Source organism: Salvelinus namaycush, chromosome 8 (assembly GCF_016432855.1).
Source record: "Salvelinus namaycush isolate Seneca chromosome 8, SaNama_1.0, whole genome shotgun sequence".
NCBI lineage: Eukaryota > Metazoa > Chordata > Actinopteri > Salmoniformes > Salmonidae > Salvelinus > Salvelinus namaycush.
Window position 1 is genome coordinate 1,450,728 of NC_052314.1, and position 19,997 is coordinate 1,470,724.

At 43.4% G+C, this 19,997-nt stretch overlaps 1 protein-coding gene across 1 annotated transcript; it reads left to right on the top strand.

Annotated features, from left to right (window-relative positions):
- The first annotated feature begins 4,712 nt into the window (after positions 1 to 4,712).
- On the top strand, positions 4,713 to 15,688 carry LOC120052274. Its single transcript, XM_038999094.1, has 21 exons — positions 4,713 to 4,753; positions 5,319 to 5,379; positions 5,526 to 5,654; positions 5,754 to 7,894; positions 8,062 to 8,716; positions 8,896 to 8,988; positions 9,105 to 9,239; positions 9,401 to 9,494; positions 9,635 to 9,782; positions 9,895 to 9,945; positions 10,945 to 11,119; positions 11,359 to 11,492; positions 11,690 to 11,858; positions 11,944 to 12,175; positions 12,451 to 12,589; positions 13,039 to 13,171; positions 13,459 to 13,539; positions 13,723 to 13,872; positions 14,176 to 14,250; positions 15,072 to 15,152; positions 15,523 to 15,688. The coding sequence occupies exons 2-21, from the start codon at positions 5,341 to 5,343 to the stop codon at positions 15,592 to 15,594; spliced, it is 4,926 nt and encodes a 1,641-aa protein (XP_038855022.1). The 5' UTR covers positions 4,713 to 4,753; positions 5,319 to 5,340; the 3' UTR covers positions 15,595 to 15,688.
- The last annotated feature ends 4,309 nt before the right edge of the window (positions 15,689 to 19,997 follow it).

The window sequence follows — 19,997 nt, forward strand, 5'->3', positions numbered from 1 at the left end:
GTAGTGAGGTCTGCACAACGCATCACCGGGGGCAAACTACCTGCCCTCCAGGACACCTACACCACCCGATGTCACAGGAAGGCCATAAAGATCATCAAGGACAACAACCACCCAAGCCACTGCCTGTTCACCCCGCTATCATCCAGAAGGCGAGGTCAGTACAGGTGCATCAAAGCAGGGACCGAGAGACTGAAAAACAGCTTCTATCTCAAGGCCATCAGACTGTTAAACAGCCACCACTAACATTTAGTGGCCGCTGCCAACATACTGACTCAACTCCAGCCACTTTAATAATGGGAATTGATGGAAATTATGTAAAAATGTACCACTAGCCACTTTAAACAATGCCACTTAATATAATGTTTACATACCCTACATTACTCATCTCATATGTATATGTATATACTGTACTCTATATCATCTACTGCATCTTGCCATCTTTATGGAATACATGTATCACTAGCCACTTTAAACTATGCCACTTTATGTTTACATACCCTACATTACTCATCTCATATGTATATACTGTACTCTATACCATCTACTGCATCCTGCCTATGCCGTTCTGTACCATCACTCATTCATATATCTTTATGTACATATTCTTCATCCCTTCACACTTGTGTGTATAAGGTAGTAGTTGTGGAATTGTTAGGTTAGATTACTTGTTGGTTATTACTGCATTGTCGGAACTAGAAGCACAAGCATTTCGCTACACTCGCATTAACATCTGCTAACCATGTGTATGTGACAAATAAAATTTGATTTGATTTGATTTGATTACTAGACGGGCGGGCGGGTGCGGGCAGCGATCGGTTGAAGGGCATGCATTTAGTTTTACTTGCATTTAAGATCAGTTGGAGGCCACAGAATGAGTGTTGTATGGCATTGAAGCTCGTCTGGAGGTTTGTTAACACAGTGTCCAAAGAATAAGGGTCCAAAATAGAAGGGGGGGTGGGGGGGAGGTTTCGGCAGGCAAGAAAATAGCCTTATTTGCCTCAAGTCTGAATCTGTGAGTGACAGTAGGCTGTTGGAGATTACGCAGACTGAAAATGTGCCAGCCTAAATGGCATGATGCGCTGTTCCAAGTTGTCAAATAATTTTAGCATGTAAATCTTGGTGGGGCAAACTCAACTTGTTTTTTTAGATGCATGCCAGCAAAGCCACTACACAACACAACACTAAACAATACTTAACTGCATTATAACGGTGACAAACGGTGCCCACAAACTGTCCCAACAGCAAAGCTTTCTTTTCAGCACCATGGAGTGAATTAATCCTTATCACTGCTACACCTATCAACGGAGCCTTGTCTGGTATCGAAACAGTTCCTTCAGCCTCATTTACTGCTTTAAAAAAAACCTGCTGATATGGCTGACTTGCTGAACAAATGTGGTTTCTACTGACAATTGAGATGTGCAAACTATGGCATATGGGAACATTGAGCGGATAAGAGGCAATCCGTCATTTCGATTAAGACATTAATGAGCAAGCTAAGACAGACGTTGTCAAAAATCTATTTGTTCACCACTTTTGAAATGTACAGCAACAGAATTCAGAACATGGGCCGTTCTTACAGTATTTTCCCTGTACACCAAGTCAGAAGGGGGCATATAAGCAGACAATGAAAGCCCTTACAATATTTGATTATTACATTTTTCTAAAACAGGGTATAGGCTAAATGTGCACCACCAAGTCAGAACAGTAGGCTTTGTTTTGAGGGGGAAAGGGACCAAATGACTAGGGTGAGGCACATGGGCCTGTTAGTACAGCTTACTACACAACATACACTTAGTATTACTTTCTTAGCTACAGTATACTTATCTCCCAGGCATATTATATAATTTATGCAGCAGTATACAAGACATTTTTGGACTCACCGTTGTGCTGTGCTCACTTGAACAGGAAGGTGGCTCTGGGGTCCTTCTTGTGGGCAAATTTTGTCATGAAGATTTCACCAAAGTCTGGCATTCTCTGGATTTATGGTGCTTTCAAGATAACTGGGAACTAGGAACAGAGGAAGGTTGAATCATGACTATCTGCTGACCCCAGGTCAGTGTATTGGAGGAGCCGCTGTAAGAACAGACTCTTCTTCTTCACATTGGATATAGGCCACAATCAACAGTCTGATCAACTCTATGCGAAGAAGATGTGTTACGCTGCATGAGGCAAATGGTGGTCACACCAGATACTGACTGGTTTTCTGATCCACACCCCTACTTCTTTTTTAAAGTTATCTGTTGACTGATTTCCATATACGAACTGTAACCCAGTAAAATCCTTGAAATTGTTACATGTTTCATTTATATTTTTGTTTTAAAATTGTTTAATTAAAACATCGTTTTATTTTTCCTGTAAAGATAGAGTGCTTGTTGAAATGGTTGGTTATACCGTATGATCGTACCACTTTATTTTACTAAGTAAGTTACATTATAGAGTATATATCCCAAGCACCTCTAGGCTGGGAGAGGGCACCTCAGTACACTGCAGTGCACACTATCACTTATCAGATGGAATCTTTACGGTTGAGTTCTGTTTAGTAAAGGCATGTTCACTACGCTATGATAGGATATGGATTCCAAAATTGCTTCCAGTATTTCCCTTGACCTTTGTCAACCTCTCAGTTTTAGTAATCCAATGTCCAGTACAAAGTCTTTTAAATTCAGGGATTTATATTGGGAACTTAATTGCCCTCTGTCTATATCCAGTGTGACAAGTCTGTGGGATTGGTCAACTTGTCATTGTTGGATGGAGTGGGCCTTCCATTGCCTGGCATAGATTTACTACTAGAACCACTCCCCTTTCCAATAGCAACAGCAAATCACTTTCACACCACTACTTTGTATTCTTGTGAGTGTGTGTGTGTGTGAGACAGAGTTGGAGGCTCGGAGTCACACACACAGTGGGTATTTTCGTTTGAGGAGACGATGTTTTTAAGGTCAGCAAATTATAACTAATGAATAGTGTGTTGTTAAATCAGATGTAAAGAGTTCACTGAACAGAGAGAAAACAACAATAACAACGCCTTCACTAGTTGACTTGAATTGCCTAAGAAACAATGGGACCACTGAATCTCCACCAGGCTATATTAAAGGCTGACTTCATCCTAGCTAGAAGGCTAATCGAGGCTGGTGCTAACGTGAACAGCAGGGATGAGGAGAGGAGGACCCCTTTAATGCTCTGCTGCCTCCATGATGGGGAGTCTTGGTCCCTCGGTGTAGCACGCATGCTCCTGGTCCACAGAGGCCATGTGGGGCTCTGTGACCGCCACGGTCGAACCGCTCTGGTGTATGCGGTCTTGTACGGGCGTCTGGGTTTGGTTAGGCTGTTCCTCCAAGCGCTGGACTATGACCTGAACCACGTCGACAAGCACGGTCACATGGCTCTGTGGTACGCAGCTCAGGTAGGTAACGGTCCTATCAATGACCTGCTGCTGAAAACCATGAAGAAGTACGGTCTGAGCACTGACATATCTGAGGCCGCAGGCCCCAGGCTTTGTGGTCATGATAAACCCGGTCAAGTTCTGGTCAAACACCAGACAGCAGTCAAGCAGAATGCCTTTAATTGTGCCATTGACCATAAGGCCACAGGTCACCCGAAGCCACAGCCAGCGAAAGGTCTACCTCCATTGTTCCGAAAGGACTTGCCTTACAAGCCCCTTCCAGAAACCCTATGGACAAAGAGGGAGAACTTCTATAAAACGGTGAAGCCACCAGAGGCAAAACCTGAGACAAAGAAGGCCTTAACTGGAGGGTCTAAGCAGGGGAAGGAAGGGAAGACAACCACCCCCTCCCCATCTAAGGACTGGAAGCTAGACATGAGGAGTCTAACCGAGGCCTTACTGGGTCAGATCAGCCTTTCCTACCGGCCCAAGGCCCAGCCCCGGCCTCCTTCCTCTCTCCACCACCGCAGGAGGACACCTCGCCTGGGGGCCAGCCCCACTGTGTGGGCCCTGCTCCACCAGCGCCGGGAGAAGGGAAGGAAGATGTCCCTGGATGCTATCAGCGACAGCCTGCTGAAGGAGAGGACGGCCATCGGCTCGTTCCGCCGCCGCTGCACTGTGGCCGTGATACCCATGATCAGGATGGGTCTGGCAAGCAGGAGCTTCAGCACCACAGAGCTAGAGGGTAGGGGGGAGACAAGGGTCACTTCTAAACCACTGGTCAGGATCCAGGAGCTGAAAAAGTTCAGCTAGTCAGACAGAAATTAATGTATGCTTTGCTTATCTGAAGGTTTATTGATGATGATGGAATATGGATGGTCGTTTTTGTGTGATGGATTATAGTGCAGTACTCAATATATTCAAGTTTGCTGTGTCTGTATTAAAAAGTTAATACCGATCATTGAGTGTGACAGATGCAATGAGGGTTAGATGCAGTTGATACATCTGACATTTCTGTAATCTCCCTAAAAGTTTGTTTTTGTATACAACTTGATTTGGAATGTTTGAATGTTGAGTCTTTTGTATGAAAATAAAATACAGTCATATGAATAAAATTACTAAAATCCAGTATGGGCTTCGGCTGTGACTTCCATTGAATTTTGTCTTTGTGAACATGCAGCATCTGAAACGTTTGAAAATAATACCGTACACTAAACAAAAACACAACAGCAGGTGGCAGTAATTGGTTGAAGGCGACCCATGGATTTACGGGAAGGCGTTGGATTTGACGTTTACGGTTTATAGCCAATAGCAGCGAACCTACTCATGTTTGAATGAAGAACAGGCGGTTGACGTTTACTCCTGCAGCAGGTTTGTTTACTTAATTCAAAAACATTTTCTTTAGGAAATATTTTAAGTAGCTATTCATATTAACCATATGAAATAGCTCTGACTTTTATTTACAGCGCTTTGTAGCCAAATAATTTAAATAGGGTCACGTCTCAACGTTAGCCAGCTAACGTTATTGGATAACTCTAGCTAACGTTCGCTAGCTAGCGAACGTTACACAAATGTCCCCGTGAAACTCAAATTCTGCATGAGCTCTGTCATTTAACACAATGGATAATATGCTCAATGGTAGGCGTATTAGCTAATTTCAGTCAACGTTAATAACGTTATATCTTCCATAGTTCCAACGTTACATAACTACCTACATCAGGGGTGTATTAATTCCGGCGATTCTGTTGAAAAACGTTTCTTAAACGGAACGAAACGGGGAGGGACTTACTTGAATTAGTCCAATAGACGTTTTGCAACTGAATCCTACCAATGAATACACCCCATCACTTGTATCTGAACGCTAGCTAGCCAGGCAAGTTGGTAACAGGTCTGATATGGCTCCAACAATAATGCCAGGTTGTTTGTATTCTGACAGTAGGCCAGCCACGCAAGCCCTCATGTCCACTAGAAGATCGCATACATTTGGAGAGACCATGGTAAGATTTGCATTTCACACATGTATTATGAAGTTACTGAACAGAACTTTCAACCATAATTGTGGATAGCAGTCACTAACATTAACTAGTTAGCTAGCTAAGTTGTTTATCAATAACTGGATGTTGGCTTCTCTCAATGTACCCAGCCTTCAACAAGATCTGGAGAACGCACCCCATTGAGGTGTGTCCAGAACGAAATGCGCCATCTCTCAACCCCATCTTCTAGACTCAAATCGAGATCAGGGTCGGGCAGTAATATCCTCAAAACACCCAAGGTATGACGAACAGCCAAGCTATGGGCCTATGGATCCTGTTCACTGAACTATTGTTTGAAATTTAAACTTTACCTTCTACCTCTCCCATTCTCCCTACAGAATGATGCTGTGTTCATCTACACAGACCCGTTAACACATTGCCCTCCACCATCTGAGGTCCTATGCTCTCCTAGTGTTCCAAAGCCCAGTGATAAAACTACTACTAGTGATACAGCTCCTACCACTGAGGACACAGCTGTTTATACAAGCAGTGGACTTGGAGACATTACCTTCAAGTCTTTCATCTGTGCTGGGGGTGAGGTTGAGGTTTCAGAGCCTTCAAGGGTTGTAGACGAAACCATCCGGCTACCCAAGAATCAACTGAACATCTCTTCTCTTCCTTGCTATGATGTTGAAAACACATGTCTCTCTGACAGTATGGTTACTCAATGCTGCGACAACCATGTGGATCACGTGTATTGTGATTTGGAAAGCGATTTGGCCACAACTGAAGCTGACCTGTCCTTTAATGGTGGTTCAAACGCCAGTCTTAGTGTTCCACAGTTCACCGATATAGCCCACATCACTGAGACTGTTACTGGCGGACAGGGAGATGTAACGTTTAAATCTTTCATCTGCACCGGAGGGGAGGTGGAAGTTTCAGAGGCTTCTAGGGTGGCACTTGAGACTATACTCCTACCAACGGATCAGCCTGCAAACCACCATCAGCCATACAACGGCAGTATATATCAAAGTGTTATAGTAGATGACTTGGACATGCAGTCCATCGATGACCACGCAGATCATCTCTATTGTAATATGGCCTCCTCTAGTGCACACCTTTCCTTCAAAGAACCTACACATTGTAGTCTTCAAAATAGTTCTTTGAAATCCATAGAGATGGTCCATACCAATGAAGAGTCAACTGATGTTCAAAATGCCACTGGCGGTCAAGGACATGTGACATTCAAATCCATCTGCACTGGGCTTGAGGTTGAAGTCTCAGAGTCCACCAGAGTGTCCGAAGACACTATCCTCCTACCTGAGAATCAGACTGTGACCAGTCATCTACCGTACAACGACAGGGTCAACCCAAGTATCATAGAGGAGCAGTCCTCCGATCATGCAAAACACCCTTACAGCCATGTGGAAAGTGAAGGTGCCGTGTGGAAAGCGGACACCGCTGCCATCAGTGAGCCCTCAATGGGAAATGCATCCTTAAGGTCATTGAAGGACCTGGATGATGTCGCCTGTCAGCTTTTCCCTGAAGGCCCCAAACAGGGTTCTTCTCCTCATGATGAAGACAGTGCCGTGGTTCCATCTATACAGTTGGAAACTGACCGCTCCCATTGCAATGAGTTTGGAGCCTCGGCCAGGAGCTCCACACCTGTAGATGAGGACAACCCATCGATAGTCTCTCACTCCTGTTCTCATGGTTCAATGCAGGAGTCCAGTGGGGCCAGAGACAGCGCTCCTCTTCTCTCCAACACTACAGACGAAGCGAGCTCTGAGAACATTGCTGACGTGTTGACTGAGCTACCCAAGATCCCCTCTGTAGCGAGGTGGGCCGGCGGTGGTGATGCTTTACAGTTTGAGATCTTCAGCCCCGTTCTTAGCACTAACCCCATGACCAGAAGAGGGGGCATTCAGAAATCGTCTTTCGCCCAACTGGAGGATTCCGCTCTAGAAAATGGCAGGGGCTGTGTCCTCAACTCTGCTGAGGGTAGCTTCGTTGTCCCGGCCAACCCAGACAGCCGACTCTGGGCGGCCGTCCTGGAGAGCCCCATGCCTCTGCCCAAGTTCAACTCGACGGCAGTGGGTGCCGCATCGACCCACAAGCCCCCTCCTTCTCTAGACCCAGTCACAGAGACTGTGGAGACGAGGGTAGAAGTGGATGTACCTCATGTAAAATCCCAACCCAAGGTGGAGAAAGTAGAGATGGGTTTTTTTGATCATTTACCAAGGTTGGTTTGTGAGAAGCCCTTTCAGCAGCAACTCATCCAGATGGCCCAATTCCTCATCCTGGCATCGGGCAAGATGGACCCTGTTAGCAACCCTGCCCTAGCTCCTACACCCGCTCCCGCCCCTCCTGTAGTGGAAACTACAGCGGGGACCACGGCTGTAGAGTGCCACAGCATGTGTGTTGGCACCACTCCAGTGAGGCAGGCAGACCGCAGTGCCAACACCTCAGGTCAGTTTGAGAGGAAGAGGGAGTTCTCTGTGTCTGACGCCTGCACCAGCACCGAGACTCTGCTCTGGAAGTGAGTATTGGACTGTGTGTGTTTGTGAGTGAGAACTCTGTAAAATGTTCTGTGTTTATGTAATATGAACCATGTAAATATTGTTTTTTGGTGTTTGTCTGAGAGAAGTGTGCACAAGTATTTCCCGTGTGTTTGTAACTGAGTTGACTATTTTCTCTCTGTGTCAGTCTGGCCCCTGGGAGCCTGTGCGGGGTCCCCAGACAGGAGCTGGAGCAGAGGCTGACCTCCACTCTCATCATGGTGGAGGCCCTGGTGCAGCAGCTGTGCACAGCCAGGGGACAGGGCCACTCTAGGGGCCCCGGGCCCTCAGAACTCAGGGACAAGCTGGTCCAGACCGACCACACTGAACTCAGCCAGACGGTAACCTACAAAGACCTGTATGTGACGGCCCTGGAGAGGATCAAGGAGCTAGAACTGGATCAGACCACTCTACACAACCTGCTTCACAGCATGCAGGACACCAGGAGCACCATGACAGCCCTGAGTGGAGACACTGAGGTGGCTCTCAGCAGCATGAGGCAGATAAGAGACCTGGTTAAAGAGGACCAGCAGAGCCTGGTTACACAGTATGGTCAGATGAAGTCCCTTTATGAGAAGTGCAAGGAGACCCAGGGCAGGATGGTGCAGAAGGTCCGAGACACCCTGCAGCAGAGAGAGGACATGAGGAGACGGATGGAGGAGGCTTACACCGCCAAGGACGCAGCCTTCGGTGTGACCGAGCAGCTGAGGGCTCACTGTGCCGTGCGTATCTCTGAGCTGGAGGAGAGTGTGGGATCTCACCAGGAGCTGATGGCTGCCCTGAACAAGACCTACTCAGAACAGGTAACACACACACACACACACACACACACACACACACACACACACACACACACACACACACACACACACACACACACACAGTCTGAGATAAGGGCTAGAGGCAATAGCCTGGTTCCCGGCTTGTGCTTATTTTGGTGCTGTGTATTTGTTTTCCCGTGCTCATGTGTGTCCTTACTCAGGTTGCATTGAACAAGGCCTACGTGGAATCCCTCAACTCTGCATCTGAGCTCCTGAGAGGAACCATGAGTGATCACGACAGTCTGCATCAAGAGGTATGTCTTAACCTGGAGGCTACATTGTCTTGTCAGGAAAGAAAAGACATCCAACAGGTTGCAATGTGTTGTTTTGTTCTGTATGACGTGTGTGTAAGATGTCATTTTCTCCCCAGCTGAAAACAGCCAGGCGTCTCCTCCAGAGGACAACTCCTATACTGGTGAAGCTGAATGAGAAGGCAGCCAACGCTATAGGAGAGAGAGACCAGCACCTCTCGGAGAGAGACCAAGCTGTGGAGGAGAGAGAGCAGGTCTGACCTCCCTTTTCTCTCTCATCTTCCTCATCTCCCACACCTCACAATGTCTCTACTGCCTGTTATATTTGCTCTGTTCTCTGTTATCTTCTGCAACTCGTCTCTCCACAATGTTATGGCTTCATTCCAATGCGTCGTGGCTCACTTCTACATGACAGATCCAAGAGGAACTGGACCAAACCAACGTGAGTCTCCAAGATGCCAGACAGGAGATTGGGGACTTGAATCTGCAGGCCACAATCATGAATTCAGGTAGTGATTGAAACAAACCATTGAAGATAGCATTTGAGTTTAAAGTGTTATTGTGAGTTTAAACATATCAGCACTTATTTTTATTTTCTAGCATTCTCATTCTCTCTCCCTCTTGCTCTCCCGCCTTCTCCCTCTCTCAGAGTTGGGTGTTCTGCGTCAGAAGCTGAGTGAGGGAGAAGAGGAGCGAGTTCAGCTGGAGAGGAAGGTCACGGAGCTGTCTGCCACCGTCTCCTCTACCCTGGCCTCCTATGCCTTCCTAGAGCAGGCCCTGGCTGCAGAGTCCACCAAGTCAGTTCAAAGTTCACTCTAAGCTGTTATGGTGCTTCAACTATGGCAGTTGTCAATTAAACTTCTTTTAAAATATATATAGAGAAAAATAACCTTAACTTTGTTATTTCAGGTTGCAGCAGTCATGGCAAGAAGTCCAGCAAGCTACCGACCGGGCCAACCAGTAAGTGAACTCCTCAGCTACCTCATTTCTCTTATCAACACTACTATTTAAATCTGTATTTTACCATTGAAATGGGCTATTCTGATGTATTTTTATGTTTAGCCCCATCACATTGCAGCTATAAAGATGATTTAACATGAACTAAGACACACATATCATTAATACACATTGGTTTAACTATTAAAGCATGTTTAGCCATTGAGTTTAATTAAGCAATAAAGCAGAGAACCCAGGGATAACTCCCGACTAAGGGATGTTCTTAGGCCTGAATCAAGGCAGAGGGAACAGCCCTTAGGAGGGAGTTATCACATGATAATCCCCGGGTTCTCATGCCTTATTGCTTTTATAAAACAGTTGCCAACATATTAATAAAATCTAGATTTAGATTTTTTTCATTAAATATTATTTTGAACGAGTAAATTTGTTTTTGTGTTCTGGTCATTAGTTCTCAAGTTTTGACCCAGTCGTTAATTCGAATCATTCTTTTCAATCCGCGTTGCTATGCTAAACAAATCATTGGCATGTAGCTAGCTAGCAGAGATTCAATGATGAGATACAAGAACTTCAATAAATAATGATTTATTAATTATCCAATAGGCCTACATAGGCAGCACTACACTGGTTAAGCAATGAATGGAATTCTGACTGTTTACGGTTTCCATGGTGAATTATTCGTTTTGTGTTCAAGCCTACTGGCACAGGAGAAATCCATTTGTAAAATGATACATTGTTGCAAGGTCATAGAGGCAGACAGGTCGTTTATACAACCCCTAACTGTTGCAAACCAAATAGTAGCATGGAAAACTAATGTGTAGATGCTTTCTTTACCCCGAGGGATATAAAGTTTGTGGATTTCCTGCCTGGGCTGCAGGACAGTGGAATTAGGACATGCTATTTTGTGGGAGGAGTTGTCCCACAACTCTCGCATATCAACCAATCAGCATCCAGGATCCAAACAACTCGTTTTATAACATTTCATTGAACCCCTCCTATGTCCAGGTTGGAGTGTGCGTTGGTCCAGTCAGAGCAGCGTGTATGTGAGCTGTCCCAGGCTCTGGCCCACAGCGAGGAGCAGCTGAGCCAGCTGCAGAGCCACTCCCACAGCCAGAGCCTGCAGCTGCAGAAGCTCCATGAAGTCCGCGTGCAGCTCAACAGCATGATGGAGATGAACGAGGTAGGGGGACCTCTGGATATCTCTGCAGTACTGTATGTGGTGGTGCTCTCTCTTGCTTTGAGTTCCTCTACCTTTTTCTGTCTCTTTCTCTGCTCCTTACCAGTCTCTCTCTTTCTCCTTCTTTTACTCTGTAGATCTCCCTCTTCTCTCTTTCTCTCCCTCTCTTCCTGTGTTCTGATCCTAAACTCAACCGTGGTGAGTGCTGTGTGTAACAGCTCTGTTCCTCCTCCCCTGTGTAGTTCCTACAGATGGAGAATGATATGGCCAGGGAGCAGGTGGTGGAGAGCGAGGGGACCCTCCGGGCTAACCTACAGGGGCTCAGGGAGAGGAACATCCAGTGTGAGGACCTCAAAGGAGCCCTCAGCCACCTCCAGTAAGACCCAGTAACACTCCCTGTGGAGTCATAGTACATTTCGTTATTAGACATTATTTATTTTTAATGAGTTGAACTGTGAGTTCTGGGGTGTGTGGGGGGGGGGATTGTCTCATATGACTACATGGGACATGGTTATTACAAACAATTGAACAATTGTCTTTAGCTTATTGTGTGTGTGTGTGTGTGTGTGTCAGCGCTGAGAGGGAGGCTTTGCAGGCAGAGCTGGAGGACAGTCAGGCCAGAGCCCAGTCGGTCCAATTGGACCTGGTAGAGCAGCTAGCCCAGGCTGTTACTGACGTCACCCTGTTACACCACACACTGAGACGACTGACCAATGATGTTCACACTGCTCTGACCACCAAGGTAATCACACACACCCTGTTACACTGCACACCCTGTACTAGTCCATAGAAGACTCAGTCTGTTGTGATGTGTGGCGTTATTTCAGAAGCCAGAGGTCTGTGGTAAAGACGAGGTGTCCCAGCCCTCCCTCCATGTTGAGCGTCATCCCTCCACCTCCTTCGTGGATAGCATCATGGTGGCCATCACCACTGACCTGGCACAGGCCAATGACACACAGCCCCCCTTAGACATGACAGAGGAACCACAAGCTGAAGGGTTGGGCAGCGAGACCAGCGCCTTCACTCGCCTCGCCCCCATCACTCCTAAAAAGTGTCAAGGTGAGGCCTCCATCGCATCTCCCCAGGGTGGTTGCTGGTAGCCCCAGGGGGGTTGCTGGTAACCCCAGGGGGGTATCTGGGTTCTGTTCAGTAGGGTACACTGTAGAAAAACCTTACAACGAAAATCTAAAGTCTGTGTTCTTATTGGACAAGTTCGTAGCACCTCCCCTGTTTCACTGTTTCAAAACGTCTCCAGACTGAACACAACCCATTTGTTTGTCTGTATAGATGTGTCCTGGGCCCAGTCATTAAATGCCTGCCCTTCCTGGTTTCAGTGGTACCTCCAGAGGAGGAGCAGAGTAGTGTGGTGGAGCTGCTAGCAGACCTGGCTAACACAGTCTCTGAGCTCAGCTCCACCATCACACAGCTACGACAGAGCAAGGACACTGAGCAGGAGGCACTGAACAACACCATGTAAGCACTGTGACGTGTGTGGCATTTATTTTGTGTTGAGATGTGAAGCTTAGAGTTTCTCCTTTTAAGCATTCAATTATTTACTGTTTTATTTACCTTCCTGGTCACCATAAGTCAGTGTTTCCCAACTCTAGCCCTCCAGTAACCCCAACACCACACATTGTTGTAGCCCGGGACAAACATACCTGAACTCGTTGAGGGCTTGATGATTAGTTGACAAGTTGAATCCAGTGTGGGAAACACTGCCTGCCCTATGTCAAGTTCCATCATATTAGGGTTAAACCCAGGGTTTCCCAAACTCTGTCCTGGGGACCTTACGGGGTGCACGTTTTGGTTTTTGACCTAACACCACACAGCTGATTCAAATAATCAACTAATCATCACACTTTGATGCACAGGGTTTGGGATACGCTGAGTAAACCTAACCAATAATTGTATTGCGATACTAGCTGTGGGCTGCAGGGGGAGCAGCAGGCCCAGGCCCACAGACACAGGGCTGAGGTATCTGAGCTGAGGGGCCAGCTGAGCCGTCTCCAGACCCAGCTAGGCCGGGACCAGGTGGCTCTACAGAACAAGGCCCAGGTGAGACACTACACTGCTCTCAGATCAGACCGTACAACTAAAAACACCAGTTTTAGTTACACTTAACTTCTTACCTGTGTTAAACCCTGTATTTGTGAGCATATTGGCAAAGTGCTGCCAATACTTGTGCATTATAGATTATTTTACTGAGAAATCTAGACATTTGTTATTACTTTCCTGGCTACAGGACATGAGACATGTCTGATTACTTGACTGATATGGTATTTTGGTGAATAGTGGTCTGTGTGACTGAGTCTGAACCCAGGTCATTTGTTCTGTTTTACCAGGAGGTTGACACTATGAAGAGGATCTGCAGTGAAGTGAATGAGGCCAGGGAGTTTCTTTACAAGCACAAATCTGAGAAAAAAGTAAGGGACTATATTACTTTTTTGACCAAAAAATACTTGGTTGGCTACATTCACTTTATTTAGACTTCCTAAAAGTTCTTAGGCAACATTTTATCCTCGTGTGAATTGTCACCTATATGCCATGATGTGCTTCCATTTAGCCTATGTTACGTTGCTGCTATGTTCTGTATTTGTGTTCTGTAGGAGCTGCGTAGGGAGGTGGCAGACCTGCACCGTTCACTGCACCAATCACAGGTGGAGTCCCAGGCTCTAAGGGAAGAGCTAAGAAACACCGGCAACCAATCAACACACAGCATGCATTCCATGGACGACAAGATCCGCCTTTTGAAAGAGGTACAATCCAGACCATAGGTTGCCTGTTATCCCTGTAAGAACTGTTAGGGCTACCCTACGGTGTCCATGTCCCTGCTGTCCCCACACCTAGACACTGGGCGTTCTGCACAGTATATTTCGATCTGAATGCGCCACAGCGCCCTACATGACCCAACCTTGGGTTGTTTTAAATTGGCCACAATTACATCTCAAATACATCCCCTCACACCAACCCTGCAGCCTTGAAAGACGAAGCAATCCTCTCCCTCCAACACTAGTTGTCTTTGACAGGCAGTAGGACCTTAAACACTGTCTCCACCACAGGTGGAAAGACTAAAGAGGACTCTGTTGGAAGCTGAGGAAGGAAGAGCAAAGCTTCTGGAGAGAGCCAAGAGACATGTAAGTGTCTATACGATCTATACACAAGTGTGCCACCCCGCCTCTGATTTGGTAAACATTTGAGGGATGGGCCTAGAGAAATGTAACCACTCTCAAATTTCCTAGGCAGAGCTATGGATGCATCTCCATCTATGATATCAAAATTATAGTTTTAACCATGTTATGAGGCTATAAAGTGTTTTACATTTACAGTGTTTACAAACATTGGAGTTAAACACGCTTGTATTCTGGGTTCTCATGGGGTATGACAGTTGAACTAAGCTCATGAGGCATTTATATAAGTTATATTCTTCATGAATCAATGGGGTGTGTAATTAATTTATAAGTCCAAAAATGGATGTTGCAACTAAGGATTCCAGCTTTAAGCAAAGCACTTCATATGTACAGTTGAAGTTGGAAGTTTACATACACTTAGGTTGGAGTCATTAAAACTCATCTTTCAACCACTCCACAAATTTCTTGTTAACAAACTATAGTTTTGGCAAGTCGGTTAAGACATCTACTTTGTGCATGACACCAAGTAATGTTTCCAACGATTGTTTACAGACAGATTATTTCACCCACTGGGAATGTGACGAAAGAAATAAAAGCTGAAATAAATCATTCTCTCTACTATTATTCTGACGTTTCACATTCTTAAAATAAAGTGGTGATCCTAACTGACCTAAGACAGGGGATTTTTACTAAGATTAAATGTCAGGAATTGTGAAGAACTGAGTTTAAATGTATTTGCCAAAGGTGTATGTAAACCTCCGACTTCAACTGTAAGTGGTATCCAATGCACAAGTCACCATCTTCAATGTTCCCCTCTGTCTCTACAGCAAATGATCCACGACACCAACCAGAAGAAAGTGGAGAAGGAACTTAGAGTCCTTGACGATATGATTGAGACGGTCAGAAAGGTGAGAGTACAGGGATATACATTTTTCTGTTTGAAATTTAAAGGTAGATTCAGCGATATGACATAGATGTTGAAAGTATACAGCATAGTGGGTACATTTCCACAATAACTAAGAGCACTGAAGCGCGAGGCTCCACTTCTCTGCTGTTTTGGTCCTGTGGCTGCCAAGTTGTAAAAGCGTGATGCGAATCCGTGCACATCTGCAAATACTGTGTGAGAGCGAAGACTTGCAACTTGCTCATCTCAATATCTGCAGTGCTGCTTGTGGCAATGTCATTTTGCTGAGTCTACCTTTAATAGAAATTGTCATTCATGTGTATATTGATAGTTTGGCATTAGACTTGACACTTTTTCCTTTTCTTTCTCTACAGACTTTGTCTTCTGTCCCTGACGTTGTCAAGAACTGCAAGGAACTCAAGACTCTAGTCGAATATCTTGGTTAATGTCATATTATAAACTGAAGTTTTAATCAGTTCTGTTTTTTAAAAATGTTTTCTCAAACCTATTTGTACAAATAAAAGAATCCGGTAACACGTATGAGTAGTTTTGATGGAATTGATTTATGTTAACTGTATTGTAAATGTTTACAGCATTACAATATACAGCCGAACACTTCTGCAATTGCAAATGGCATCAAATTTAGTCATCATAATATTACAGAGCGTTCTGGTTTGATAGACTTGGAACACTCAATGAAATGATTCCAACCGCTCTCCAGAGTTAATTTAAAAATCTAAACTTCAACAGAATGGAGTTGGATTGAAATGTTTCTAGGTTTTCCATGAAAGTACATTCACACATTGTATTTATTATGTACAGTTTACCAGTACAAGTATGACTTTACATCAATATGTTACTCTCACTTTTATACATTACTGAATTGATGGATTGACATTACAATGATGTGAAGTGGAATTCATTTTGGGGGTAAAAAAACGAACATCTCCAAAGATATATTTTTCAATTATTTATAATTTGTTAGCCCACTGACAACTACAGAGGCCTCCTTGTTAAGTGTTGACAGAGCATGCAGTTATAGCCTAATTGGTGGTTGGCAAAATCAATGATGTATTACAACGGTTTCATAAATCTTTCGACAAGTAAAATCATATTTGACAAGTAGGTCATTTCTTGATGTTGCTCTGTGAAATGTCATCTAAATCATTTTCTGTCTGCCGTGCTCCTCGTCGTTTCTGCTTGGCTGCTTTTCAATACGACTGATTGTATTTTTATATACACCGTCTCCAAACCACGTGCTGTCATTACTGTTCTCAATTAGCTGAAACAAATACCTAAGACGTGAGTTGCTGTCGGCTCCAAGGAACGTATCCCACAGTCTATCCAGGTGGATTTGTGATATGGACTTTATATTTGATTACCAGTAGGAGATTAGAATTTGTATTGTCAAAAGGACTTGATATTTGAAAACTTATTTGCAGATTTATTTAGACTAACTTCACCCATTTAGATTCACGTAATGCATGATGAATATAGTCAATGTGTCTATCAACAACTACATGTCGGTACAGAGCCTTCAAAGTATTCACACCCCTTGACTTTTTCCACATTTTGTTGTGTTAGTCTGATTTTAAAATTGATTACGTTGAGATGTTTCACTGGCCTACACACAATACCCCATAATGGCAAAGTGGAATTATGTTTTTAGAAATGTTTACAAATTAAAATGACAAGCTGAAATGTCTTGAGTCAATAAGTATTCAAGACCTTTGTTAGGGCAAGCTTAAATAAGTTCAGGAGTAAATATTTGCTTAACAAGTCTTAAGTTGCATGGACTCACTCTATGTGCAGTAATAGTGTTTAACATTTTTCATGAATACCTAATCTCTGTACCCCATACATAGAATTATCTGTAAGGTCCCTCAGTCGAGCGTGAATTTGAAACATGGTTTGAACCACACACACCAGGAAGGTTTTCCAATGCCTCACAAAGAAGGGAACCTATTGGACGATGGGTAAAAAAACATAAAGCAGAATATCCCTTTGAGCATGGTGAAGTTAGTAATTACATTTTGGATGGTGTATCAATACACTCAGTCACTACAAAGATACAGGTGTCCTTCCTTACTCAGTTGCAAGAGAGGAAAGAAACTGCTCAAGGATTTCACCATGAGGCTAATTGTGACTTTAAAACAGAGTTTAATGGCTGTGATAAGAGAAAACTGAGGCTGGGTCAACAACATTGTAGTTACTCCACAACAGCCTGTAAAGAATAAAAATATTCAAAAACATGCATCCTGTTTGCAATAAGGCACTAAAAGTAGAATTGCAAGAAATGCGCAAAGAAATTAACTTTATGTCCTGAATTTAAAGGGTTATGTTTGTGGCAAATCCAACACAACACATTACTGAATAGCAATCTTCATATTTTCAAGCATGGTGGTGGCTGCATTATGTTATGGGTATGCCTGTCATCTGCAAGAACTAGGGAGGGTTTTTTAGGATAAAAAGAAACGTAATAGAGCTAAGCTCTAGACACTGGGAGACAAATTCACCTTAAAACAGGACAATTAAAACTTCTTTGGGACTAGGGGGCAGTATTGAGTAGCTTGGATAATAAGGTGCCCAGAGTAAACTGCCTGCTATTCAGGCCCAAATGCTAGAATATGCATATAATTAGTAGATTTGGATGAAAACACTCTGAAGTTTCTAAAACTGTTTGAATGATGTCTGTGAGTATAACAGAACTCATATGGCAGGCAAAAACCTGAGAAAAAAATCCAACCAGGAAGTGGGAAATCTGAGGTTTGTAGTTTTTCAAGTTATTGCCTATCGATATACAGTGTCTATGGGGTCATATTGCACTTCCTAAGGCTTCCACTAACTGACCTAAGACAGGACATTTTTACTTGGATTAAATGTCAGGAATTGTGGAAAACTGAGTTTAAATGTATTTGGCTAAGGTGTAAGTAAACTTCCGACTTCAAATGTAGCTGATCTGAAATGACCTCATAACGATGGCATAAAACAGTTTTTTCCTTCTCTTCCTCCCTTTTAAGTCTTGTTGTCCTGAGTGTAAAGTATATTTAGACAATAGACTGTCTGAGCCACACACATGTTTTACCTGACACCACTGAACACGTAGTGTACTGAGTTAAAATATCAGGTTACAAGTGAATTCATTTGCTGATTGCTGGTTCTTTAGCGAAGATTAGGCCAGGCTTTCTGTCTGAGTGTGCGCTACAGATGTAGGATCCTAATTTGAGCCAGGTTGCTAGAGCAGGAAAATAATCTTGCAGTAACAGGAAATGTGAATTATTATGTGGATTGTAATTAATGGATATTTTTGTAGGGGTTAATTTAAAAAAATTGCATGTCTGTAATATCCGCTTTGAAATGTCAGACTTCAGAAGCATTTTTAAACCTCAAATACACCACAAGTTTTTGTTTCTCCTGCAACAGGGTGATTAAATTAAGATCCTACATCTGTACACTGATGTCTGGACATGACACTTGTGCCTGCCGTTCACAGTGACTGATAATTCTATGGCTCCAGACACACTTCATGTCCAACTGAGCTGAAATGATGGAGGGGAGGAATGAGCTGCACAAAAGATGCAGTCTGAAATGTCTTAAGTGCCTGTTTCTGGCAAGGAATGAAGGAAGCAGTCTTTTTGTTAATGTCATGAAGCATGAAGTGTATGCATTGAAGAGCTCTTTTACTTTTGCTCTTCTCTAAGCTGTATGTATTTCTATTACATTCCTTTAGCTGTAAATCTACAGAATGATGGACTTTTCAGTGACACATTCTATTATTATGCTTCTGCTAAAATGTTTATTCTATTCTACTGAGCCATATACTTTATATTCCTGTTCTGATCGTTTATTGTTTCTTATAGTTGTTGCATTGTCGAGAAGGAACCTGCAAGTAAGCATTTCATTTTGTGTATCCTGACCTGTAGATGCGAATAATAAAAACGTGAAACATTCCCATAACTCCTTGCATGACCATTTCCAATTGTTGCACTTTAATTACAACAATGATTAACAAGTGTTAAGTGGCTCCAAACCAAGAGTTTTGATTTCTACCATTGAAACTCCTTTAGTCACAACTTGCACTACAGGCATCTGCATATTTTATTCAATGATACATTTATCCTTGAAGTAATTATGTTGTTTTGCTTAAATTAATGTAATTCAACTATGATTCCTTATTAAAAAAAAGGCACAAAATACTTCTTAAGTATTTTTTCCAAAAAATCTTTATCAAATGCACAAAATGAAACAATAATTTACACAGTTTAAATTCCATTACAAATACATTTAGACAATTACATAAAAAAAAGACCCTGCACACATTCAACTCATGAAAATTGAGCTTTTGCAACCACAGATTTTCACCACAGTAAAGAAAACGAACTGCAAAACCTCATTCAGGCTTTTGAGATACTCGATGAAGCTACAAAGTGATACAAGTCCAGACACATACTTTAACCTTTAGATTCAAATCTCAACTGTACACACATTATGGTGCATCATGATATGGATTTAAACATGAATGTATATTTAACAATGTAGTGTCCTGAGCATTGCACTTGATACTTGAGCGTGTATACATTGTATTGCAGTCCATATCATATTTGTCACAGTTACTGAATTAATGACATTTTATATCTCAAAACATGCACATTGATTCAAGTCAAAATAACACACCAAAACATGACGAAAAAATCCTGTTCATTTGATGTCCTTTAGTCTTTTCTTTTTCATTCATGCCATCCCACTAACACCAGTGTCTCTCACATAGCCGCCAACTGAAACGGAAAAGTCCACTGGAACTGTTCCTTCCAAAAACCAACCCAATGCATAATTCTTTGAAGACAGTTCC

Bases quoted from the DNA above. Each gene is read 5' to 3' on its own strand.
- LOC120052274 (XM_038999094.1), top strand. From the start codon at position 5,341: ATGTCCACTAGAAGATCGCATACATTTGGAGAGACCATG. The intron at 5,655-5,753 runs GTATGACGAACA...TTCTCCCTACAG, and splicing joins ATATCCTCAAAACACCCAAG to AATGATGCTGTGTTCATCTA. The intron at 13,540-13,722 runs GTAAGGGACTAT...TGTGTTCTGTAG, and splicing joins AGCACAAATCTGAGAAAAAA to GAGCTGCGTAGGGAGGTGGC.